Source organism: Malaclemys terrapin, chromosome 4, assembly GCF_027887155.1.
Source record: "Malaclemys terrapin pileata isolate rMalTer1 chromosome 4, rMalTer1.hap1, whole genome shotgun sequence".
NCBI lineage: Eukaryota > Metazoa > Chordata > Testudines > Emydidae > Malaclemys > Malaclemys terrapin.
In genome coordinates this window covers 81,113,296-81,136,596 of record NC_071508.1, presented here as the reverse complement: position 1 = coordinate 81,136,596, position 23,301 = coordinate 81,113,296, and the positions used below count along the sequence as shown (strand labels likewise).

The window sequence follows — 23,301 nt, the reverse complement described above, 5'->3', positions numbered from 1 at the left end:
GAAGGGGTGTTTTGTACACCGAACATGCTGGGGCATGATATTTCCCACCCTGCAGTGTAAGACTTGTGGTGTCCTGGTCTGAGGGATTCTGCATTAAATGCCAGTGTCCCATGAGGCAGTGGTGGTTTGTTTTAGAAATTGCAGTGCCCTTTCCTAATTGAGTCTGTCCCCCACTCTGCAGGCCTGTCTGAGCAGTGGCATTTCAGTGAGGACGTGCTCAGAGATTCTGGGAATCTGGATTTTCTCTCCTAGGGAGAACAATTACCAGCTTGAATGTGTCTTTTCACAGAGGTGAAGCACAAACAGTTCTGACAAGAGGGGAAACATTTGAAAGGGATCTTAACCTCTTCAAGCATCCCTCAGGGAAACCCATCCTACCATCAAAGCGAGACATGTGCTCCAGGCGTTTCTTTATCAAATTATCTGACCTGACATTAAAAATAAGCCCTTCCCCGTCTTCAAAGTAAGATGTCAAGGAGCCATCAAGGCAACATCAGAGATGGAGGCTTTGGGCTGGACAGCTGTTCACTGTCACCTGTGTTTCTTGCAAACCAATTGATCTTTTAAATCTTCTGAAGCTTATGGCAGCTAGATTCCCCTTTTCCGTGTGACATTTGCAATGTCTGCCATGTAAAGACCTCTAGGCACTTAACTCTGAATCCTTTCAAGATGGTGGAATGTTCATAGTCTGTAGTTGGGGTTTACTCTTCTCTCCACTGACCCCTTGGCTGCTGAATCAAACCCCAGTTTTGAAAAGAGATTTTGTAATAGGAATGAGTATGGTTTAGGGAACTGCAACTCTCCTTACCACAGCACCTCACGTATGGGGAAGAAAACAGGTCTCTTAAAAGATCCACCCTTCAGAGCCCACTCAGCTTTGCCAGTGTTTCTTCATTAACATTGCACAAAGCCTAAAGTGTCTCTCTGCTTAGCATATATGGAACTAGATTTTCCACTTCCTACGTTTGTGAATGGGCATGGGAATTGTTACTGAAATGGTAAGAATTCTGGCAGGAGACGCATTGTGCCTGCTGTTGTACACTTCTTGGTATGCTGGAAAATATTACCCTAGATGGCTGTATGTCAAGAGTGACAGCTGTCTGCACTTGTATCTTTCTGCATTGGGCTAATGTTGTATGAAGTCAACTGTGCTAGCTCAGAACCATGCCCTGTTGGTAGCCTGGAACAGAGGAGGCTCACTGGGATTTTGGTTAGCTCCTGGGGTGCATCTGACCATTTACTGTGACCAGAGGTGATCCCAGGAACAAGACTGTCCTGTAAAACACCTGGCTTCCTGCACAAGCCAGATTGTGATATCAGTGCACTCTCCTCACCTGGCTTCTGTGGCCAGTGTTAATATCTAAACTGAATTTAATTAAATTGTTTCAGAGTTGTCTGTGTGAGAGGTATGCCTCTCCTTGGGAACTTCCAGATCACTGTGTGCAGCAGAATGGGCCAATCCATTTTCAGTGAAAGCTTCTTTGTCTGGACTTGTTAGAGAGACGCCACTGTCCTTCTCAGCTTTGGTGGATGTATCCAGTGTTGCAGGCCACCTGGCTGCTGGTCTGCGCTATGTCTAGAACTAACAACAAAGGCTAGTGAGGTGTAGAACCCAGTGTCAGTAGTATGCTGGGCCCTGGTTGTAAATGTAGAGACTGGTGGGCAGCTCCAAAGGAGAGTTTCATTGTCCATAAGCAACACACAGACTTATGGGATTTTACATGGGGGCCAAGGACCAAATTTTCACAGGTGTTTAGGCACCTAAAGATGCAAATAAATGCCTAGTGGGATTGACAAAGTGTCTAAGCACTTTTTCAGTGGGAGTCAGGCACCTATCCCACTTAGGTATCTAGTGGAATTTTCAAAATCCCTATCTGCATCTTTAGGCACATAGGACCTTTGTAAATGCGGCCCTAAGTTTCTAGCATCTTATAGGCCAAAGATGTGGTTTGTGGTTCTGACTAAGGGATTTACTCTTATGCCAAGCTCTGGAAGAACTTGAACTATTGCTTCTGTTAGATGTTCTTATTGGCTTCATTGATGTACAGCAAGGGAGAAGGCTGCTCCCCATCTCTGACACTTAAGCAGCAAGACTTGTATAAAGATGGTGAGAATATTACCAACTCATCCAGTGAGAGTCTGGAAATAGAGCAAATACCCTGCTCTTCAGTGAAGGAACATTAGCGTGCTCTAAAGACAAGCTCTGTGATGTTTCTTCCTGGGCCCCTCTCTGCACTCAGATATTGGGCTTGCATGGCTTGATTCACAAATGAGCAGTTGATTCCTCCACATGTCTGAGATGAATCGGACTGTCTGAGTGGATAAGGCTGACGGGTGGTTAATTGTCATATGGAGGTGGCATGTAAGGAAAGTTTTTAACCAGACCTTTGTTAAAAGGCAGATGTTTCTTTTATAACTCTCTCGTCATGTGCTGAGTGGGGGCGGGTAGAGACTGGGGGAGGGGGAGATGCTGAAAGCCTTTATCTTCATTTCTGCCATCACCTAGTGCTTATTACCCAGTGATAGACAGACGCAGGAAAGCTGCCAATCAAACCCACGTTCACTGCATTTCAATTGCCCTTCACTTCAGATTTCAGTATTGTGAAATCTACATCTTTGTAGAAAAAGGTCGTTTTGCTCATGGTGATGACAAGCCCAAGACTCTTGGGTACCTGCTCCAGTCACTTGTGATTCCACCAAACAAAGGAAGCTCCAGAAATCAGAACAATCTGTCAAGTGACTGGTGAGAACTGTTTCCTGGAAGAGTTGATCTGCTACTGTCCAGACTTAAGACTTGTAAACAGGGAATTGTCATTAAGTGGGTGTGTTTCTTGTGGGGGTCCCCTAGGGATCAGTTCTTGGGCCTATGCTATTTAACATTTTTATCAGTGACCTAGAAGAAGACATAAAATAATCACTGATAGTTTTCAGATTACACAAAAATTGGGGAAGGACAAGTCACTGATACAGAGCGATCTGGATTGCTTGGTAAGCTGGGCGCAAGCAAACTGTGTTTTAATACAACTAAATGGAAATATAAACATCTAGGAACAAAGAATGTAGGCCATGCTTACAGGACGGGGAACTCTACCCTGGGATGCAGTGACTCTGAAAAAGATTTTTGGGCTTATGGTGGAGAATCAGCTAAACATGAGCTCCCAGTGCGATGCTGTAGCAGGACGGGCTAATGTAATCCCTGACTGCATAAATGGGAGTTATGAGTAGTTCACCTTGAATCGTCCCTTGAAATATGTGTTAACAACTTATGTTAAACAGTTCCACCTTGTATTTAGCAGTGACACTATGAGTTAGTTTCCTGGACCTGAAGAAGAGCTCTGTGTAAGACCAATAGCTTTTCTCTCTCACCAACAGAAGTTGGTCCAATAAAAGATATTGCCTCACCCATCTTGTCTCTCTAAGAGAAGAGAGGTTATTGTACCTCTGCATTTGGCACTGGTGTGATCACTGCTGGAACGCTGTGTCCAGTCTGGTGTCCACGATTCAAGAAGGATGTTGATTAATTTGAGAAGGTTCAGAGAAGATCCATGAGAATGATTAAAGGATTAGAAAACCTGCCTTATAGGATAGACTCCAGGAGCTCAATCTGTTTATCTTAACAAAGACGAGGGTAAGGTGACTTGATTACTATATAAGTACCTACATGGGGAACAAATATTTGATAATGAGTTCTTTAATCTAGCGGAGAAAGTTATAACATGATCCAATGGCTGGACATTGACGCTAGACCAATTCAGACTGGAAATAAGGTGTAACTTTTTAACAGTGAGGGTAATTAACCACTGGAACAATTTACTAAGGATCATGGTGGATTCTCCATAACTGGCAATGTTTAAATCAAGACTGGCTGTTTTCTTAAAGCTATGCTTTAGAAATTATTTTGGGGAAATTCTCTGGCCTGTGTTATGCGGGATGTTAGACTAGATGATCACAATAGCCCCTTCTGGCCTTGGAATCTACGAAAGAAGCTGAAGTGTTCTTAGGATATGTCTACACAGGGGAAAAAAACCTGCATCATGGCTGCAGCTGGCTCAGGTCAGCTGACTTGGGCTGTGGAGCTAAAAATTACTGTGTAGATGGTTGGGCTGGAGCCCGAGCTCTGAGACCCTGCCAGGGAGGACGGTCTCAGAGCTCGGGCTCCAGCCTGAGCCCAAACCCAGACATTTACATGGCAGTTTTTCAGCATGGAGCCCATGCTCGCAAGCCTGAGTCGGCTGACCTTTCCAGCCCCAGATTTTTTTTATCCCTGTGTGGATGTACCTTCATTGTCTCTAGGCTGCATCAGGGCTTAAGAGACAGCAGCACCTTCCTGGGTTAGTACTGTACTTGGTTTGGCAAAGCCAGCAGTGAGAGCAAGTCCCAGATGCTTTTCGTTGTGAAGAAACTCTGCTGAGTAATGGGAGAGGGAATTTTAGCTTTCTTCCTAAATTGTTCACCTTTCTGACTCCTCTTCTATTGGAGAGACCAATTGAAATAGTTGGAGCAGTGCTGTGTGGGCCATGGGTAATGAGGGGCACACATGGAAGTGTATTTCGCCCCCTCTCCCCTTTTACTGAGAGTCCAAGATTTGTTTTCTATTAATTGTCTTTATTGTAGGATGGTGCATGTATGTGTGAAATTTCTGGCTGGATTTGAGAGACAAAACTGAATGACATTGATTACGTGTAACTAGATGTAATTTAATAATTACACTTCTCAATTACATAATTACTGTAAATGCAGGTAATTGCTTAATGGAAGCATGTAAATTGCAGAATAGACGTTAACGTGGGGTGAACTGCTTTGTATCCTTTGAGAAGTGACCAGAACCCTTTTGCCCATGGACATCCATACACAGCAGACCCTTTCTAGATTTGGTGACTTTGCCCACTCCTCTCTGCCTATGGATGACATTTTCTAGTTTAGGCTAGCTGTGGCAGTAACACCCATCTATTGTATTAGCTTCTGCCAGGCTCTGTGTGTGTTTTTGTGTAGGGGGCTGCCATGTGGGTGAAGGGGCAGAGGGCTGCTTTCACCCTTTCTTGGAACAACAGAGGAGGTTCTGCTTTTTACCCCTTGAGAGAGGGTCTGGCACCCCAGGACAAAAAAGCAAAGGGGGTAATGGACACCATTATCCTTTGGAAAGGGCCCTGGGCAGAACCAGAACGTCTTGAGGAAAATTTCAGGAAACATTTGTTAATGGCTTGCTATCGATCAGTGTTTGTAGCAATAGATACAACTGTGTCATAAAGCCAACAAACAGATATGCCATTTTTACTGAGGGGGAAATAGCATCTGTACAGTATGCCAGGCCTAGCAAAGAGTACAAGGTTAAGAACACTGGAAAGGTTTTTTATCCCGGGGTTGAGAGTGCAGCTGATAGGCAGGGCTTTGTGGACAGAAGTGTGCTCCCACTTTCATACACTCATTCACTCATAGGGGAGCACTGATCAGCGTTCATGTTGTGCTCCCCGTCAGTCCCTGGGCCAGTGACGCTAATAATCAAACCAGCGGACCGATTTCGGTGGTGAATCCTGGTCATCCCGAGGCATGTTTTGCATACACTAAGAAGACTCATTTATACAAAGTGGTGCATGGATTTGGGAAGGGAGACTGCTGTTTGTGGCATTACTGGGGGGCTTGTTAGGTTTCTCTTTGGGAGCCAAAGGGCATGTAAAGGCCCTCCTCAGAAGCCAGGAAAGGCTTGTGTCTTACTGCAGCTAGGCTGATACAGGAGTAGGTGTCCTGCGTGGTATGTCTGCTTCCTTTACTGGCTGTAGTATCTCTGTAGAAGAGAAACCCTTTTGTGACCGAGTCTTATAGGGCAATTACTGTAACCTAATCATGATCATTTCCGTTACTTCTCCCATAGGGTTACCATATTTCAACAAGCAAAAAAGAGGACGGGAGGAGCCCCGCCCCTGCCCCTCCCACTTCCCGCCCCCCCAGAACCCCCAACCCTCCCCCCGTTCCTTGTCCCCTGACTGCCCCCTCCTGGGACCCCTGCCCCTAACTGCCCCCCGGGACTCCACTCCCTATCTAAGCCTCCTTGCCTCTTGTCCCCTGACTGCCCCAACCCTTATCCACACCCCCACCCCCAGACAGACCCCTGGGACTCCCACGCCCCATCCAACCACTCCCCACCCCCTGACAGCCCCCCCCAGAACTCCCAACCCATCTAAACCCCTCTGCTCCCTGTCCCCTGACTGCTCCGATCCCTCTCCACACTCCTGCCCCCTGACAGCTCCCCCCCAGAACTCCCAGCCCCCTACCCCCCGCTCCTTGTCCCCTGACTGCCCCCTCCTGGGACCCCTGCTCCTAACTGCCCTCCAGAACCCCACCCCCTACCTAAGACTCCCTGTTCCTTGTCCCCTAACTGCCCCCGCCTAAGACCCCCCCCAACTGCCCCCCAGGACCCTACCCCCTACCTGTACCCTGACTGCCCAAAACTTTCTCCACTCCCCTCCAAAAGCCCCCACCCGTTTCTTGACTGCCCCATCCAGAACCTCCCTGTCCCTTCTCCTGCCCCCCCTTACCCTGCTGCTCAGAACAGGGTGTTGGGCTCTGTGCCAGCCGGACACATGGCTGAGCTCCCCAGCACAACACAAAACCCGGTCCCTGGCCCTGCACAGGGCTGCCGGAGCAGGCTGCAGGAGGAGGAGCTGCCGGCCAGCTCAGAATGCAGGGAGGGGGGGGTGGGAGGAGGAAGCTGCTCCGGAGTCCAGCCCGGGACTTTCCTGCAGCCCTCCCAGCCGCTCGCTCTGCTCTGCCAGGGGAGGGGGAAATCCCGGACATTGTGAGTGCTTTACAAATTCCCCCCGGACGCTATTTTTAGCACACAAAAGGAGGACATGTCCGGGTAAATCCGGACGAATGGTAACCCTATTCTCCCACCCTGCTGGTTCCATCACTGTGCCTTTTGTACAGAGACTTCAGTTTCCTTTTCTTCTCTCCTTGCTCAGGGGCCGCACCAGAGGAAGCTGCAGTTGCTTGCTCAAGGCAGGCTTGAAAGCAGCAGACCTAGGAGTATGGAGTTTAAACTTGCCGATCTGTCTCCCTTTCCCTTCCCCAGATATGGGCTGGCTGATGGGTATTAACTCTTGGGTGCAGGGTAGTTTTATTAGCATACTGAATGTCATTTACCGTCATCATTCTCAGAGGAGCCCTGTGTGTGTGGGGGGGATATAGAGGGAAAGCACTGGGCATTTATACAGTGATAGAAAATGTTCTCAATTCTGCTTTCCAAGCAGTCTGTGAGTGTTTCTGAAAGAGGCAGATAGAGAGGCCAAGGGGAGCACAATGGAGGGCTGTCAGTCGCTGGAGGCCTGTCATAACTGAATACACAATATAAAGCTCTGACTTCTCAGAAATCTCATCCTGGGCATATTTTCAGAGCTTTCACTGGAACCACAAACCAGGGCCTAGGACAGCTTATCTATATAAAGGGGATCAGCAGCCGGTTTTTCAGTGTCTTCCTCTTTGTTCATCAGGATTGTTCTTGAATTTGCTCTTCGCCCTTGTTCTCACCTCTCTTTTATTTGTAGACAGAGCATAAGCCTTGCTCAGTGTGTTTTCAGACCATCTTTATTTTGCTGCCCTGAGCTTTCTGCTAGGATTTGATAAGGTAGGAGTGAAGGGAGAATGGAAGAATCTAATAAGAAGCTTGGCCTGATCACCTTGCATGCCATTGTGCCAACGGGTGCCTAGCAAACTCCTAGCCATCTGCCAGGGCTGTTGGTCTGTCTGGCACAAATCAAAACCTGAATTGTCCAAGAAATTCCATCTTGTCTAATATGGCTGCTGCAGCATCCTGTGCAGACTTTCTGGAAGAACTTGGCTACTAACAGTCTAATGGTTTCACCGTTAGTGCCAAGAATGCTCCAGCTAAACAAATTCCCTTAAATTCTGGGGTCTGCACTCTCCCTCATTTGGCTTGTCTTCCTTTCCATGACCAAATTCTTTTACCTTGGGCTTTTGTCTGTGTGCATGCCTGTGTGTCCATAGCACTAGGCCAGCTTGCATTTGAAGATAGTGGCATTGTATATGCAGGAATATGAAATCTCTGATTATTCCCAACCCCTCAAATACATTGTTGCTGTGTGGGTACTGTCTCTCTTCTCCTCCACCTCCCCAGGAGTTGAGTGCAATCCCACTGAGCTACTCCATTTTGATCTGCCAGGGTGATTCCTTTGTTCCCAAACTAGTGTGCTTAGAATTTTATTTTCTGGCCACATCTCTTGTAGATACAAGTTTCCAGGGCATTCTCTTAACCTAATGCTCTGGTCCATTGTCTGAGCTTTGTGGTAGGGCTTGCTGGAGTTGGAAATGGCACCTAGCTCCAGCAAGGGGGAATTTGAGTTTCTGGCTGCCTGTGTGGCAGTAGGTATGACCAGCCAGAACAGAACAGCTAGAGAGAGAAGAGAACTAAGCAGACAGCTATATTGAGCCTCTTTTCCCCCCTGCCAGCCAGAGATCAGAGTGAATTAAGAAATAGGAGGTGGTTTTCTAAGTTTCTCTTAGTGCTGAGGCTGTTCCATATCTAATAAAACGTGACTTACCAAAGAACCACCTCTGTGAGGTTACAACAACACTGCATACACAGGTGTCATTTTAAAGGGCCAGGACGGGCACATATGTGACTCAACAGCATAAGTCAGTCAGAAATAGATGTGGCAGGATTACATTTTTGTTGATAAATGTCGATCAACGTCCATGTCACCATATACACACAAATGATGAAAAAATATTTCCATTGATGATGATCTAAGTTTACAGATAGACAAAGTAAGAAAAATGCTGCTTGAGACCTTATTAGTTTGACTTAAGGATATTTACTCTGTATATTTAGACATGTGATGTTAATCTTCCTCCCCCCCCCAATTTCATTCAACTGTGAAAATGTAAACGAATAAAAATCTTAAAAAAAAGCTTATGAATAAACATTGATATCATGCATGAAAATAATATTAAAAAATTGAATTCTGCCCAGCCTAGTCATCAAGTTCACCTGCATTTTAGCATAATGAGCACTGTGCTATTTATATAGCACCATAACTTTATATGGGGCTTGAGCGAGAGATTCTTTGCCCAGAAAAGCTTACACCTACCTGAGACAAACATGGCACATAAAATTAATAGGAAAGGCAAAGGGAAGGGAAGGTCATGGATTAATACAAAGGGATCATATGAGTTTGCCATTCTGTGACTGCTTGGAACGTATCTTTCTGTCCTGTCCTGTCCTCTGATCTTTCCTTTGTGGGAGTGACTCCCCAAGGATCAGCTCAAATATTGGTTCTTGGATTTTTCATAAATATATGTCCCATTAATATGGGTAGATATTGCAGTCAAATAGTCCCTCCAGGGGTGGGAGGTAAGAGTGGAAAAGGGGAATATGCCCCACAAAAGCGGCTATTCATACAGGAACAAATTGATTCTGATGAGAGCCATTTAAAGGCCATAGCTTTTTGTTTCTTAACATACATTTTCCTGCTTTCCAAATTGCATAGGAATTTGGGAGTCAATGACATGCACCTTGTGATGGTGTCAATAAATTAAGATAAATCTAAAATGAATAAATGAGAGTAGGTAGGAATAAATGAAACCTCCTTTGTGTTTGGGCAAATATTTGCTGTTAACGATCTTCCTTCCCCAGAAGGACTTTTTCTCCATTTCCTCTGCTCAGAGGTTTGTGACCTGTTGCCATTTCTGTAAATGTTGCTTCGTTACTTTGGTTTAGGAAACCACAGGCCTTTGTGCATTGGGCTCTGAAAACATTTGTTGATTCATCTCCTATACTGTGATTTTTCAGATCATCTGTTAGGGAAAGCAAATATGTTTAGTTACTAATTGTTTCCTCCTTCCCCCCAGGGGCTGTGATTGGAGATGGACAGTCAGCTGTGGCCAGCAACATTGCCAATACCACCTACCGGCTCCAGTGGTGGGACTTCACCAAGTTTGACCTGCCTGAAATCAGCAATGGTAAGCTGGGAAGGGAACTAATGCCTCCTTGCAGGTCCCCTCACCCATCGAGCCCCATTAGCACCAGAAATTCTAGGAATTCCCAAAGGTCCAGTCCAGCACACTGGATTTCCTGATGTGATTGTCACTTTAACTGGAGCCATTAAATAGGCTTGCTGGAATCATGTAGGGTGCTCTTACCACTCTGTTTTGCCCACATACACCTTGTTGACTGCATCTAGGGTTCTTTGCGTGGATCAGTTTCTGTGGGTATCTCCTCAAATCAGCGAACATTCTCATGAGTGCAGGAGAGCTGCATGGAGTGGAAGGGCTGACTGGGTGGTATGCTGGTAGCACCCAGCTGGGTTAGAGTTTGGCGTAAGTACTTGGTCTCTTGCATACCATACATGATTGGAATTGTAACTGTAGCTTCCAATGACCCTTGGGATTTATGGTGTTTGGGATCTCGAAGAGAGCCACATCCACTGTCTGGCTGGAGGTGGAGGATGAAAACATTATCACTGGACTTTTCTCTCCCCTCTTTTTCCCTCCCCTCTCCCCCGCCAAGCCACCCTCCTTACCCATGAAACAACTGAGATGTAGATCTGTTTTTCTCAACCTTTTTGATATCAGAGATCAGTTGCTGCCTTCCTAAACTATGTCAGGGAGATCTTAGGGGCGAGCGCCAGTCCATGGACTGGTCATTGAGAAACACTGTTGTAGTGTATTTCTGTGCAGCAGAGTGCAGCCTTCAGTGACTCTATGTTGCTTGGAGGGGCATGGATTCTGTTTTAAGGAGCCCTCTTCTTTCACAGATAAGTATGTGGAGCCTATCCCAGGAATAAAGGCAGCTACTGTATATATAGAGATAAGAGTGCTGGTGGTCCCGTGCTTAGAGGGAGTGTTGCCCTGCTTCCTTTTCTCTGTCTCTCTTGCCCCTCCCATAGAAATCCATAGGATGGTGTTTCAAGGATTACACCCCTGCTGGAAATGAGAGGCCCATTTCCAAAAGTTGCTTCTTAATTTTGCATGGAAAAAGGTAATTACATGGAATCTTGTTTGTCTAAGGGGCATTGTATCTCTTGGGAAGTAGCAGGTAGCATCTTCTCAGGCGTTGTGAGCACGGTACCAGATGTCAGTGATTGGATTAATTTGTAGTACTAATCAGTTTTTTAACCTGAGGAGCAGACCTGTGCCCAAGGGCAAGTCTCTGCCTTGTTGACCACAAGACGTATTCCCTCTCTAGTCAGAGACCCTGGCACAAGGATAAAGCTGCGATCAGAGAGGAGGAAACGCTGCTGGTTTAAAATCCTCTGGGCTTCTCCACATGCTTTTAATGGATTTGAAAAGTGTTTCAGCTGCTAATAGCTCTTCTGGGCTCATCTGGTTGCCCTGGAGCAGGCTGCTGTTAAAATTTTTGTGCAGGGTGTTTGTTTATAATTTATGGAGTCCCATAGAAAGGCAGAACCATCTGCTCCTCGAGGCATCAATATTTCAAACTCCTCCCTCTCCCCTGCTAGGACACTTCCATTCAGAGATCATTTATAACTAGCAGATTATTGGACTTGAATATTTCTGTCTTCTGTTGCCATCGTGCCCATCCTCTCTCTGTCTGTCTGCAGCCTCGGTCCCTGCTGCAAGCCTGTGTTGTGCCCATCTGGCTCCCTACTCTGTGCCTGGCCAGAGCCTGTCTCCAGGCCTGCTTGCCTATATTTATTTTAATTTTAAAATGTTTAGGTATTTTGTTCTCCCTTTCCTTCCAACTCCTCACTCACTGCACCCAGCTCTGGCACTTTACAGAATGGTTTGCAACATCTTACAGAAATGGTTTGCAACATGTGGTTCATGGACCCCTGCTCTTGTTGGTTCAGTGGCCAGAATTACTCCAGGGCTGCACTTGAAACCTGAGACCTTATACTGAAGCACAGAGGAAAGAGAACACCACTGGGAATCAGTAACTCCTGAGCTATGATTGTCTGATACTGAACCCTGATGTGTAGGGCCCTAGCAAATTCACAGTCTATTTTGGTCAATTTAACGGTCCTAGGATTTTAAAAATCATAAATTTCATGATTTCAGCCATTTAAATCTGAAATTTCACAGTGTTGTAATTGTAGGGATCCTGACCCAAAAAGGAGTTGGGGGAAGGGGGGTCACAAGGTTATTGGGGGGGGGGGGGTTGCTGTACTGCTACTCTTACTTCTGTGCTGCTGCTGGCGGCGGCACTGCCTTCACAGCTGGAGAGTGGCGGCTGCTGGCCGGGGGCCCAGCTCTGAAGGCAGAGTACGGATGTCGTGGTATGGTATTGCCAATTTTACTTCTGCGCTGCTGCCTGCAGAGCTGGGCCCTCAGTCAGCAGCCGCCACTCTCTGGCCACCCAGCTCTGAAGGCAGCAGCGCAGAAGTAAGGGTGGCATGGTATGGTATTGTCACCCTTACTTCTGGGCTGCTGCTGGCAGGGTGCTGCCTTCAAAGCTGGGCACCTGGCCAACAGCCACTGCTCTCTAGCCACCCAGCTCTGAAAGCAGCGCAGAAGGGTGGCAGTACCGTGACACACATACACACACATACCCCAAAATAATCTTGCGACCCCTCTGCAATTCCCTTTTGGGTCAGGATCCCAAATTTGAGAAACACTGGTCTACCCTGTGCAAAGAAATGTAAAGTCATGTTAATGGGGACTACAGGGACAGAAATCAAAATGGAAGAAGAGAAACTGCAGAAGGTGGACAATTTTACATATCTTGGAAGTACCATCAGCCAATATGGTACCATTTCCGAGGAAATAAGAAGAATCTGGAAGGCAAACGCTGCATTTGGAAGACCCAAAAACATCTGGCAACTCAAAAACATCTCCCTCAAGACAAAACTGAACGTGTACAAAGCAATTGTTATCGCCATCACAACGTATAGCAGTGAGACATGGCAACTTACCAAGAAAGATACGCAAAATCTGGATGCATTTCATTACAAACGTCTGAGAAGGATATTGGGAATAACATATGGAGATAGGAAGATGAATGAAGAAGTCAGAAAAATTATTGGACAAGGCACCCTCTCATAAATAATCTGCAAAAGAAGACCCCAGTGGCTGGGACATGTGCTGAGAATGGAAAAAGAACCCTTACCAAATACCACCCTCGAATGGAAGCCAGAAAACGCAAGAAGAAAGAGAGGAAGACTATGAATAACATGGAAACGGACAGTTCTGAACGACATCAAGCACCTCAATGTGAAATGGGAAGGTTTGGAGAGAAGGGTAGTTGACAGGCTAGGATGGCAAATGTGGGTAGACCAATGTGCAGAAAAGCATGGGATGGTCTAAGGTCTCCCCTGTGAAATCTGTATAGTATTGGGTAAAAGCACACAAGACCAGATTTCATGGTGGGGAGACCAGATTTCATGGTCCGTGATGCATTTTTCATGGCCTTGCATTTGGAAGGGCCCTACTGATGTGACCCTGAGCCGTTCCTTTCCCCTCACTTTCAGTTCTTTGCCAAGGTCCTGATTAATCTCACACGTTACACCAATTGAACCAAAATCAGCTTGCAAACTGTACCTCTGTGGGACATACTTCTATATCTCTTGAAGCCCTCTATACTGGGTTAGCTTGTACCTGTAAATTTTCTGACAGAGGCTAAAGCAATATGAGGAGGGATTAAATTGAAGTAAGCATGTCCACACAGGGTTTTGGTCTTTTTAACTTTGCCTTTGTCTACATGCAAGCCTGCACCATATTCATTAGAGGTGTGTTTTTCAACTGGTGTTAGTGAAACTGATGAAAGTTTGTATGCAGATACTTGTATTTTGGTTTGAGTGGCTTGGTTCAGTTTAAGTTAATTTTTGGGGTGTTTTTTTGCAGGATTAAGCTAAACCAAAAAGACCATTTTAAACCCATATAAGAGTGTCTATATACAGACTTACACTGGTTTCCCTAAGACTATGTCTACACTAGAGAGCTGACAGCAGCACAGCTGTACTGATGTAGCTGTGCTGCTGTAAGATCTCCCATTTAGCCAGTCTATGCCAATGGGAGAGAGTTCTCCCATCGACATAATTAAACTATCCCTAGTGAGCAGTGGTAGCTACATCAGCGGGAGAAGCTCTCTCCTCCCACCCCCCACCCACACCCCCCGACATAGGGCTCTCCGCACTGGTGCTTATGTTGGTATAACTTACGTCGCTCTAGGGTGTGTGTTTACACTCCTGAGCGACATGAGTTTTGCTGACAGAAGTGGTAGTGTAGACATCACCTAAATCAGTTTAGTTGAACTGGTGTGCCTTGATGTAGACAGGCTTACCTCCTCCTTCTGCTGTGTTTCTGTATTTCTAGTGCATCAGGCCTGCCTGTAATGGAATGGCCTGTAGCCTAATTACATTGAACTGTGATCTTGTTAGTACTTAAATGGGACACCTTCAAGGAATATCCAGATGTTGCAGAGGTAGTGATAAGGCATTCTGTAGCAGTGTTCTTTTCTTTGTGTCCGTACTGAACCAGTGCCCTGTCATGGTGCTGGGGATATTGTGCTATTGGAGATGCCATCTTTCACGTGAGAGGTGAATCTGGAAGAGGATGTCATTAACAAAATGCGGTTAGATAAAACGTTCTTCATCCAACTGTTTCCCAATGCATAGGCAGCTATCCTAACACTTAAGGCATGGAATTCATGGGACGACGCCATGAAGCTTAATGCCAGGGGAAAAGAGGTTGTCTCTGGACAAGTTTATGCTAAGAAATTGAATCCCTGAGAATGTGACTCAGTGTGGCCCTGTTTTATAGCTTCACTCCTGATCAATTCCCATCGCTACCTGAGAAGCCATGGTTTGAGGTGAAACTTGTCCATTTGCAAGAAGATGTTGATGTGTCTAAATAAATCAAAGCAAAAGTGGTTTGGGATTTAAGGCTGACACAACGATACATCCCAAATTTGGGATTGCGATCAAAAGGAAGGTGATGTGGCCAACAGCCATCTCGAAGCAGCACTTCCTGCCACAAATAAAGGAGGGGAAGATGAGTTTGAAATGAGGGTGTGTCTTTCATTGAAGTGGACACTTTTGAGCTGGGGGTGGCAATGGTCTTGTTGATTAGTTACATTATTTGTGACCTCAATTGTGTGACAGGAGCACCCTGTCAGAGAATCAAGCCAGGCTCCGAGTTGATATGATTCAGAATTCATCTCAACAGCAGGTTTTACTGAAAGCTGAGGGTGGGTGTGGGAGATAATGTGTGAGAGAGAGACAGACACATTCTTTTGAGAAGCCTCGGACACTGCAGAGATGGGCACCCTATAACCAGCTAGAGTAAAGACTGTAAAATCCTATCTCGTTCCCTACTGATTTGTCTTTTTTCCATTTTACGAATAAGCTTTTATTTCTTCTCTCCCTCCCCCTGACCTTTGTTTTTAAAGTGTCCCAAAATAAACATTATTCTTTGTTTTCCTTGTGGCAGAGCCATGATTGTTAAGGTTAAGATTTTGTCATGGATATTTTTAGCAAAAGTCACAGACAGGTCATGGGTAATAAACAAAAATTAATGGAAGCCCTCAGCTTGTCCATGACTTTTACTATAAATAACCAGGGGGAAGAGGGGCTGACTGCTTGGGGGAATTGACAGCCCCAGCCCCAGTCTTGGCCTCTGGAGTGGGGGAGGACAGCTTCAGCCCTGTCAACTGGCTGACAGGGAGGGGAGTAGAATGACAGCTCTGGTTGCTGGGGGCGGGGGAGGGCAGCTCCGGCTGCAGCTGCTGACAGCTCTGGCCGTGATGGTGGGGACAGCTCCAGCCCTGGCTGCAGTCAGCTGTGCCCATTTGGCGGGGAGAGGGGGGGTGTATAGCTCCGGCCCTGGATAGCTCTGGCTGTGGGGGAGAGGGGAGACAGCTCTGGCAGCTGCAGGGGGAGACCACTCTAGCCCCTGCTGCTGGCAGCTCTAGCTGCAGCTGCTGTGGTGGGGGCTGAAGCTCAAGAAGTCACGGAGGTCTGTTAACACCACAGTCTGTGGCCTCCGTGACTAAAACATATCCTTAATGATAGTCACCATGTCAGCAGTGGACTGGGAAGTTGGTTTGGTGGCAGAAGCAGAGCCAACACTGCCCATTTGTTGTTTTCTTCTAGTGAGTGTTGCTTATTTTTTCTCAGCAACAAGGTAATGATGTACAGTAAATTGATTAGAAAATTTTGAATACTCCTCTTCAGATTATATAAATTAAAGTAGGTGAAACTTTGAGCATAAATCTCTTGCTCATCACCCTTTTAAATTTAGTCTTTCTTCTTATGCTTCTGAGTGCTCAATATTTTGATTTCTAACTACCTTGGGCAAACTGGTCTTGTTCCACCTCACTTAGTCACAAGCCAGAAATCCATTCTCCTATATAACATTGGCCATGTCTCAAGATGGGAGACAATCAGTACCCACTGATTTGTAAGTCCTCTCCCACACCAGTGTGCGGCATGAGAAATTATAATAAATAAAGTCTATGAGAAACAATATATAGCCCATGAAGCAGCCCATGAGGAAGATGAACACTGAGGGCGGCTGGGAATGGGCTGAGTATTCTGGCTACTACTATTACCTGTGATACCCATAGCAAACAGAACACTTCTCTTGCTGGCTTTCCAAGCCTTCCTTGGTTCTGAGCATAATTGTGCTGTAGGTGTAATGTACTCCAAGTTGGCACAACGGCTTAATTTGTTGTCTGATGTCTCTTTTGATCTGTTCTGTCAGCCCAGTGGCTGCATTAACAATGTGAAAGAAAACAGGAGATGAAAGGGCAGCCTTGTCACGATGATTTTTACTGAAATAGCAAACTTTTTTCTAAAATCATCTGTACTGGCTATTCCTATAGAGCAGGTCCCAAAGAGTAACTACCTAGAATCTTGTAAGGTGTATAGAGAGCTCCACCCACCATGACTTGGAAAGTCCTGAAATCCCTGTTCTTTGAGAGTAACTGCTTGTACCAAAAACCTGCTGATGGTTGCTGAGATCCCCACTTCTTAAGTCAAGACTTTTTCCTTCCTGGCAACCTGGCATCTCTCAACCCTGAATGGCAGTGCTACCTCTGCCCTGACCATATGTAAACTGGGCAAGAGAAGCACCTTCACAAAGTCAGTGTGAATAAGATCTGAAAAGATTAAAATGCAGGATGCTCTCCATGTACAGTACAGCTGGCACCTGTGATGTTCTCATATTCCAGGCGCACATCAAGTTGGGTAGATGGCTCACTTCTGGCAGGGAAGCTAACAATCTGTCTTGCTAAGAGGGCTTCACTATATGCAGCAAATTTAAAAAGGAACAATGCTCTGCAGATGTCTCTTCAGATGCTCCATATAATGTGTGCTGCTGCTTTGTGTCTACTCCCTTGCCCTGCTCTCCTCTTATGGACTGATACAACTACCAGGCTCACACTTTACTTTCTAATAACACCTCAAATTGGCACTGTCTCAGGCTAGTTTGTAAATTGCCATTTCTTTTCCTCCTGCAAACTTCTGAATTTTGCAAAGCATTCCAGATGGAATGATCTCTAGCCATTCTGTTCTGTATTGTATCCACTCGTGCATCTTTAGACTGTAAGCTCCCTGGAATTGGTGTTTTGTCCTCTTTTGCGCAACTGTATATATTTTGTAGTGTCTTGTACACTTATAGAGCTTTTTTACAGAAGCAGACCTCTATAGTTAGTTATGGTTGTTGACCAGTTTCTATTGGAACCCCTTGTTTTCAGTATCATCATATTCTGACACTTTCACTTTTATGGGATGAAACTCCTAGATTCCAAGGGCAAAAGTGACTGTTGTGATCATCTATTCTAGGTTGTCCTCCTATATAACACAAGCCATAGAACTTTCCCAAAATAATTCCTACAGCAGAGCTTTTTAAAAAAAAAAAAAAAAAATCCAATCTTGATTTAAAAATTGTCAGTGTGGAAAATCCACCATCCCCTTGGTAAACTGTTCCAATGGTTAATTACTCTCATCATTAAAAATTAACACCGTATTTCCAGTCTGAATTTGTCTAGCTTCAGCTTCCAGCCATTGGATCGTATTATACCAGGGGTAGGCAACCTATGGCACGGGTGCCGAAGGCGGCACGCGAGCTGATTTTCAGTGGCACTCACACTGCCTGGGTCCTAGCCACTGGTCCGGGGGCTCTGCATTTTAATTTAATTTTAAATGAAGCTTCTTAAACATTTTAAAAACCTTATTTACTTTACATACAACAATAGTTTAGTTATATATTATAGACATAGAAAGAGACCTTCTAAAAATGCTAAAACGTATTACTGGCACGCGAAATCTTAAATTAGAGTGAATAAATGAAGACTCGGCACACCGCTTCTGAAAGGTAGCCGACCCCTGTTGTTGTACCTTCCTCTGCTAGACTGAAGAGCCAAATATTTGTCCCCAGGTTTATACTTCTAGACTGTGATTGTCACCCCTGAACCTTCTCTTTGTTAAGCTAAACTCACCATACTTGGTGTCATCCAAGGTTGAGCAAAATGGTTCAGCCATTTTAAGTACAAGAAGAGTATTTTTTGTGGGGAGTGGAATTAATTTGTCTATTATTAATTCTTGTAGCTATTTTTGATCAGTTTTTTAGATGAAATAGCAGGAGTTGAAATTTGAAATTGGGCAGGGACCAGCCTTCAGAAAAAATACCTTAGGAACAGAGAAAATTGGGCTTGATTTGAGTTTGGGCCTTTCAAAATTACATAGCATGCATGCCCAGCAGATTTCTTTTTACTAAACTCATTGGTTGTCCAGCTGAGGAAGCATTTGGTGCACCTATGTGTAGTTGTAGCCAAATATATTGAGTCCTCCTGCAGACTATGTAAGATCTGAAGGGGTTGTGGGAAGGCCCCTGTGCACTTGGGGCCTTCAGCTAAGGAGTGGAACAGTATGTTCCATTGCTTTTTATAAAAACAGTTCCACAACATGGAGTTTAAACACACTAATATTGCAAATGCTTTGTAATCCACTGAGTTTCAAAGTCCTGGAAAGTGAAGGTGGTTCTTAATTTTCTTTGTAAAAAGAGCCTATGTAATTCTGGCACAGACTTTATTGAGAATATTGGACAGTTAAACCCTCAGAAATCCCAAAGTGCTAATGTTTAAGCTGCATGGGTAAACTTCTCTCTGCCCCTTGAGTATGCATTATAATAATCTGTTATTATCTTAGTGCCTAGAGCCATCAACCAATATATACAAGACAGACAAATGGTTATGGTGGGAGGCTATACAGGCACAGTGGAGGGGAAGTGAGTAGCACAAATTTACACATCAAGTCAGGAGCAGAACCCTGGTCTAGTGCAGTGTCTTGTCTACTGGACCATGCTGCCTCATCTATCTCGGACTGTTTCTCAAATACAATAGCATACAATGCATTTTTTCTGTTTTATTTTTTGCTTTGGAGTAGTTGAATAATGGGTTGGAGATGAGGTGTTTGGACTGGCTAGAGGAGAATGCTCTGACAGCGAAAATTGCCCTTTCTTGCTAGCCATATCTAGGGTGGATTTGGCATGCTCACACCAAAAGTGGGCTTTCTTATCTGGCGTGAGGAGTGTTTACCCTTTATCTCCTGTTTACTGGAGCAAGTAAAGGGAATATAGCTTTAGGCTGGCAACTCTGTTGAACTCTGAGCTCTTTTAAGATGTCTGTGTGTTTGACCTATGTATTCTAATTACCCTAAAATAATGATTCTTAGATTTTCAGCATACACTACAGATTAACAGGCAGATTCTCATTGACATCTCTCTTCAGAATCCATTGTCTGGGTCCCCTACTCGTCTCCCATTCATGAACACAAAAATCATTGTGGCAACTACAGCAGTTGCTAACATGGGAAAAATATCAGGAGAGTAGCTAAAGACAATAAATATTTTAATGCCTTTTTAGCAGCTGGAAACAAGAACCCTGTGAACAGCCACCTCTCTGTGGACCTCAAGTGTTCAAAGGTCCACAGTTCTAAACTCCTGTTCTAAACTACGCCATCTTTAGCAAAGTGTGGTCTAAGGATGAAGAAAGTGGTTTGATAGCATATAATCGTCCTTGGTTCTCTGCTTAAGGCTGAAGATTCCTCAAAATGTCTGTTCTCCATTTTGGAATAGATTGTATTCCAGTAGGGCTGTAAATACTGTGGGACCTTTTTAAGGAGACCAAAAATCTGTAGCCCTTTTACATGGAATATCCCTATCTCTGGCACTAGGCTTGAGCCTCAGTTCTTCCCAACTGCAACTTTACTTCTTTAACCCCTGTTCCTTTCTTTCCTTTTCCTTTGCAGCTTCTGTGAATGTGCTTGTTCAGAACTGCAAGATTTACAATGATGCTAGCTGCGATATCTCTGCAGATGGGCAGCTCCTGGCAGCCTTCATTCCCAGCAGTCAGCGGGGCTTTCCTGATGAAGGCATACTGGCTGTGTATTCTCTGGCACCTCACAACCTGGGCGAGATGCTATACACAAAAAGATTTGGTAAGAATGCATCGGGGGGTGGAATGGGAGAGATCTCAGAACCGTTATTTCAGGAGCATACTCTTGGCATTGAAATGCCCTGATCTGAAGATCACAATGAAGTAGCATGTCACTGCTCTAAGGAAGATCACATAATTGATGATCTGACCAGGCAATGATGTGGCACCGCTGTGGTGAAGCTCCAGTTGCTGAAATCCTGGCTAGTTGCTAATGGGAGGGCACGGCTGTGAGGAATCTCCTAGCAGAGTTCTAACTGGCATTGGTAGGGCTCTCCTAGTTCAGTGGACACTGCAGAGTGAGCTCATTACATAGTGGATTATAAGGCACATGAGGGAGTAGACAATTAATGAGGACAAGGGCCAGTGGCTCTGCAATCCCTCAAGGGAAATGTCACCTGTTATGTTCTATCCCCAGGCCCCAATGCCATTTCCGTGAGTCTGTCTCCAATGGGCAGGTACGTGATGGTGGGACTGGCTTCCCGACGCATCCTACTGCACCCTTCCACAGAACACATGGTGGCTCAGGTCTTCAGGCTGCAGCAGCCACATGGTGGAGAAACATCCATGAGGGTGAGTATTCGTCTGCTCATACAGCACTTTGTTTCTGTGTTGGTGTCTTGTTTAGCTGGCTCTGTGGCTCAATGCTGTGGTTGCTGGCTTATGAGGCTAAGGATCAAAAGTTCCCATCCCACTGAGTGATTAAAAATCTGCTAGGTACTTGCATACCACAGTGATGGACCTAAATGGAACAGAATTGTGAAAGTTTACTATGGCTTGAAGCCTGACATCAACCATGCAGCAATTTTCTGTCTGTAGCATACCCCATACTTGGAGCATCCCAAATATGAACATTACTACTGCCAGGTCAGCATGTGTGGCAGCCATGGTTTGCTTATAAATATCTTGCACCCAGCCTGGGGTGTTAGAATTGGTTTCACTAAGGAGTTGAAGGAGTCTCTCTGCTGGGGTATTGGGATTATTTGTCAACTGTGTTTGAAAAGTGCCTAACGTCTACCTGGAGAGCAGCCACCAGTGATTGGGAAAGGACGAGAGTTCAGTTTAGTATCCCGTCTGAAGGCTGAGCATGGTGCTTACCACATCAGTGCAATGCTTATTCCAAATAAATGCACTCTTGTTGCACTCTGAGTGGATGTTTGCTATCTAACTTAACACAAGTGCTTGAGCTGGTGTGGATGAGCTGTGTCAACCCTATAAGTCTGATATTTGTAGAGTCCGTTTATCTCCTCCCAAAACAATGGGCAAATTTAACAAAATGGGCACAGTGATCCCATCAATCACCACTGAAATGTAACCACTTCTACTGTAAAACATGGCAGCTGTTCAGTAGCGGTGCTACATAACATTTAAGGTAGGCAGTGAGGATGAAAACCATGCCTAGTTGAAACTGCAGAAGGAATGCTAAGGAGGCAGAATGATGTAATAATTAGAATTTAAATCTGGACGGGATACTGGAGTTAATTCCTATACACTTGAGGACAGTGTCATGGCATTTTCCATTACCACAGGAGCACCACACTGCATCTTTACATCTCTGAAATATGCCTACGGCTAATGTATGTCTTTTTTTTTATCAGTAATTACCAAGTAGGTGTCCCAAATAGTGAACTGTGGCTGCGAAGCAGTGTGGATTAGTGGGTATGCCTGACTGGCTAAGGTTTTGAACCTTTTCATTTTGAATGGTGGTAGCTTTACACAGTGGAATAGCTTCCATAATGCTGTTCTGTGACCAATGCTACAAAGCCACAAATAGCGTTTTCCTCTGAATGTTATCTCTGATTTTGGCAGTGCTTTCCCAGAGTGTGAGAGTTGCTCTGAGACGTCCCTCTGTAAGAATGCAGGGGAGACACTCCGCCTCTCTATTGGGATAAATTGCTTGGTTCTGCTTCATAACTCTGTGGTCAGTCTCCAAACTGCAGAGAGAGGGACATCCCAGCACAGATCATCTAATGGTCAGCTGCGGTAGAGGCCTGAATATGGATGTGATAAGCAGCAGTGTCTAGCGTGATGACTGCACTTCTCACTAGTACTAAAATGTTTTCCATCTTCAGCTGTTTGAGGATCCCTCTGACCTACCCAAGTTTCACTGCCATAGATGGGTGTGTCACTTCCCAGGGTCCTCTTGTACCACATCATAAAAGTTAAAGGTGGAATAGTCCTCTTAGTTCACATCTCATCCATTCCTACAAGGAGCCAGGCCAGGATTGTTCCTTAAAGCCTATTCTCTAGATAGGCTATAAAATCCCAATAGATGGGGCTTCCCTCCCTTTCTGTGGGGACTGTTCCTCAGCCGACTAATTCTGACTTTTAAGAAATATTGCCTAATAGTCAATCTGTTTTCCTCTTCAGTTCCATTCCTCCAATTTGTATCCCCTTGAACTAGTTTTAAACACGTCTTCTCCCTCCTTGGTGTTTACACCCTTCAAGTACTTGTAGACACTTATTTTCTCCTGCTCTTAGTCATTGTTTAGTAAAGCAATAAATTGTTATTCCCTTAATCTTTCCTTGTAACTTAATCCTCCAGCCTCATACTTACTTTTCTTGCTCTTCTGAATTCTCTCCACATGTCAATGTCTTTCTAGTATTTGAGTTTATGTAATGTGCTAGGTGTGGTCTCACAAGAACCATATAAAGGTAATATTTCCTCCTTTCTCTTGGATGTTAGGCTTAGTAGATACAATCCAAAATTGACATCGTTCTGTTTTTTGTTGTTTTTTTTTGTTTTTTGTTTTTTTGCCACTCTACTGCATTGCAAAGTTCTGTCCTATTTGCTGTTCACTCTCAGCATTACTGCTCCCCAGTTCTCTTCCTCCATCTGAATAGCTCTGTGTTGGATTATTTTCCCCAGATGGATTAGCTGCATTTATCCAGGT

At 45.0% G+C, this 23,301-nt stretch overlaps 1 protein-coding gene across 2 annotated transcripts in view; it reads left to right on the top strand.

Moving 5' to 3' along the window:
* AMBRA1 (autophagy and beclin 1 regulator 1) overlaps positions 1-23,301 on the top strand; it is a 196,217-nt gene that overhangs the window by 115,749 nt on the left and 57,167 nt on the right. For both annotated transcript variants that reach the window (XM_054026730.1, XM_054026728.1), the window contains exons 12-14: positions 9,865-9,975; positions 20,223-20,411; positions 20,826-20,980. In XM_054026730.1, coding sequence (XP_053882705.1) covers positions 9,865-9,975; positions 20,223-20,411; positions 20,826-20,980 — 455 coding nt within the window. The remainder of the gene's footprint in view (positions 1-9,864; positions 9,976-20,222; positions 20,412-20,825; positions 20,981-23,301) is intronic.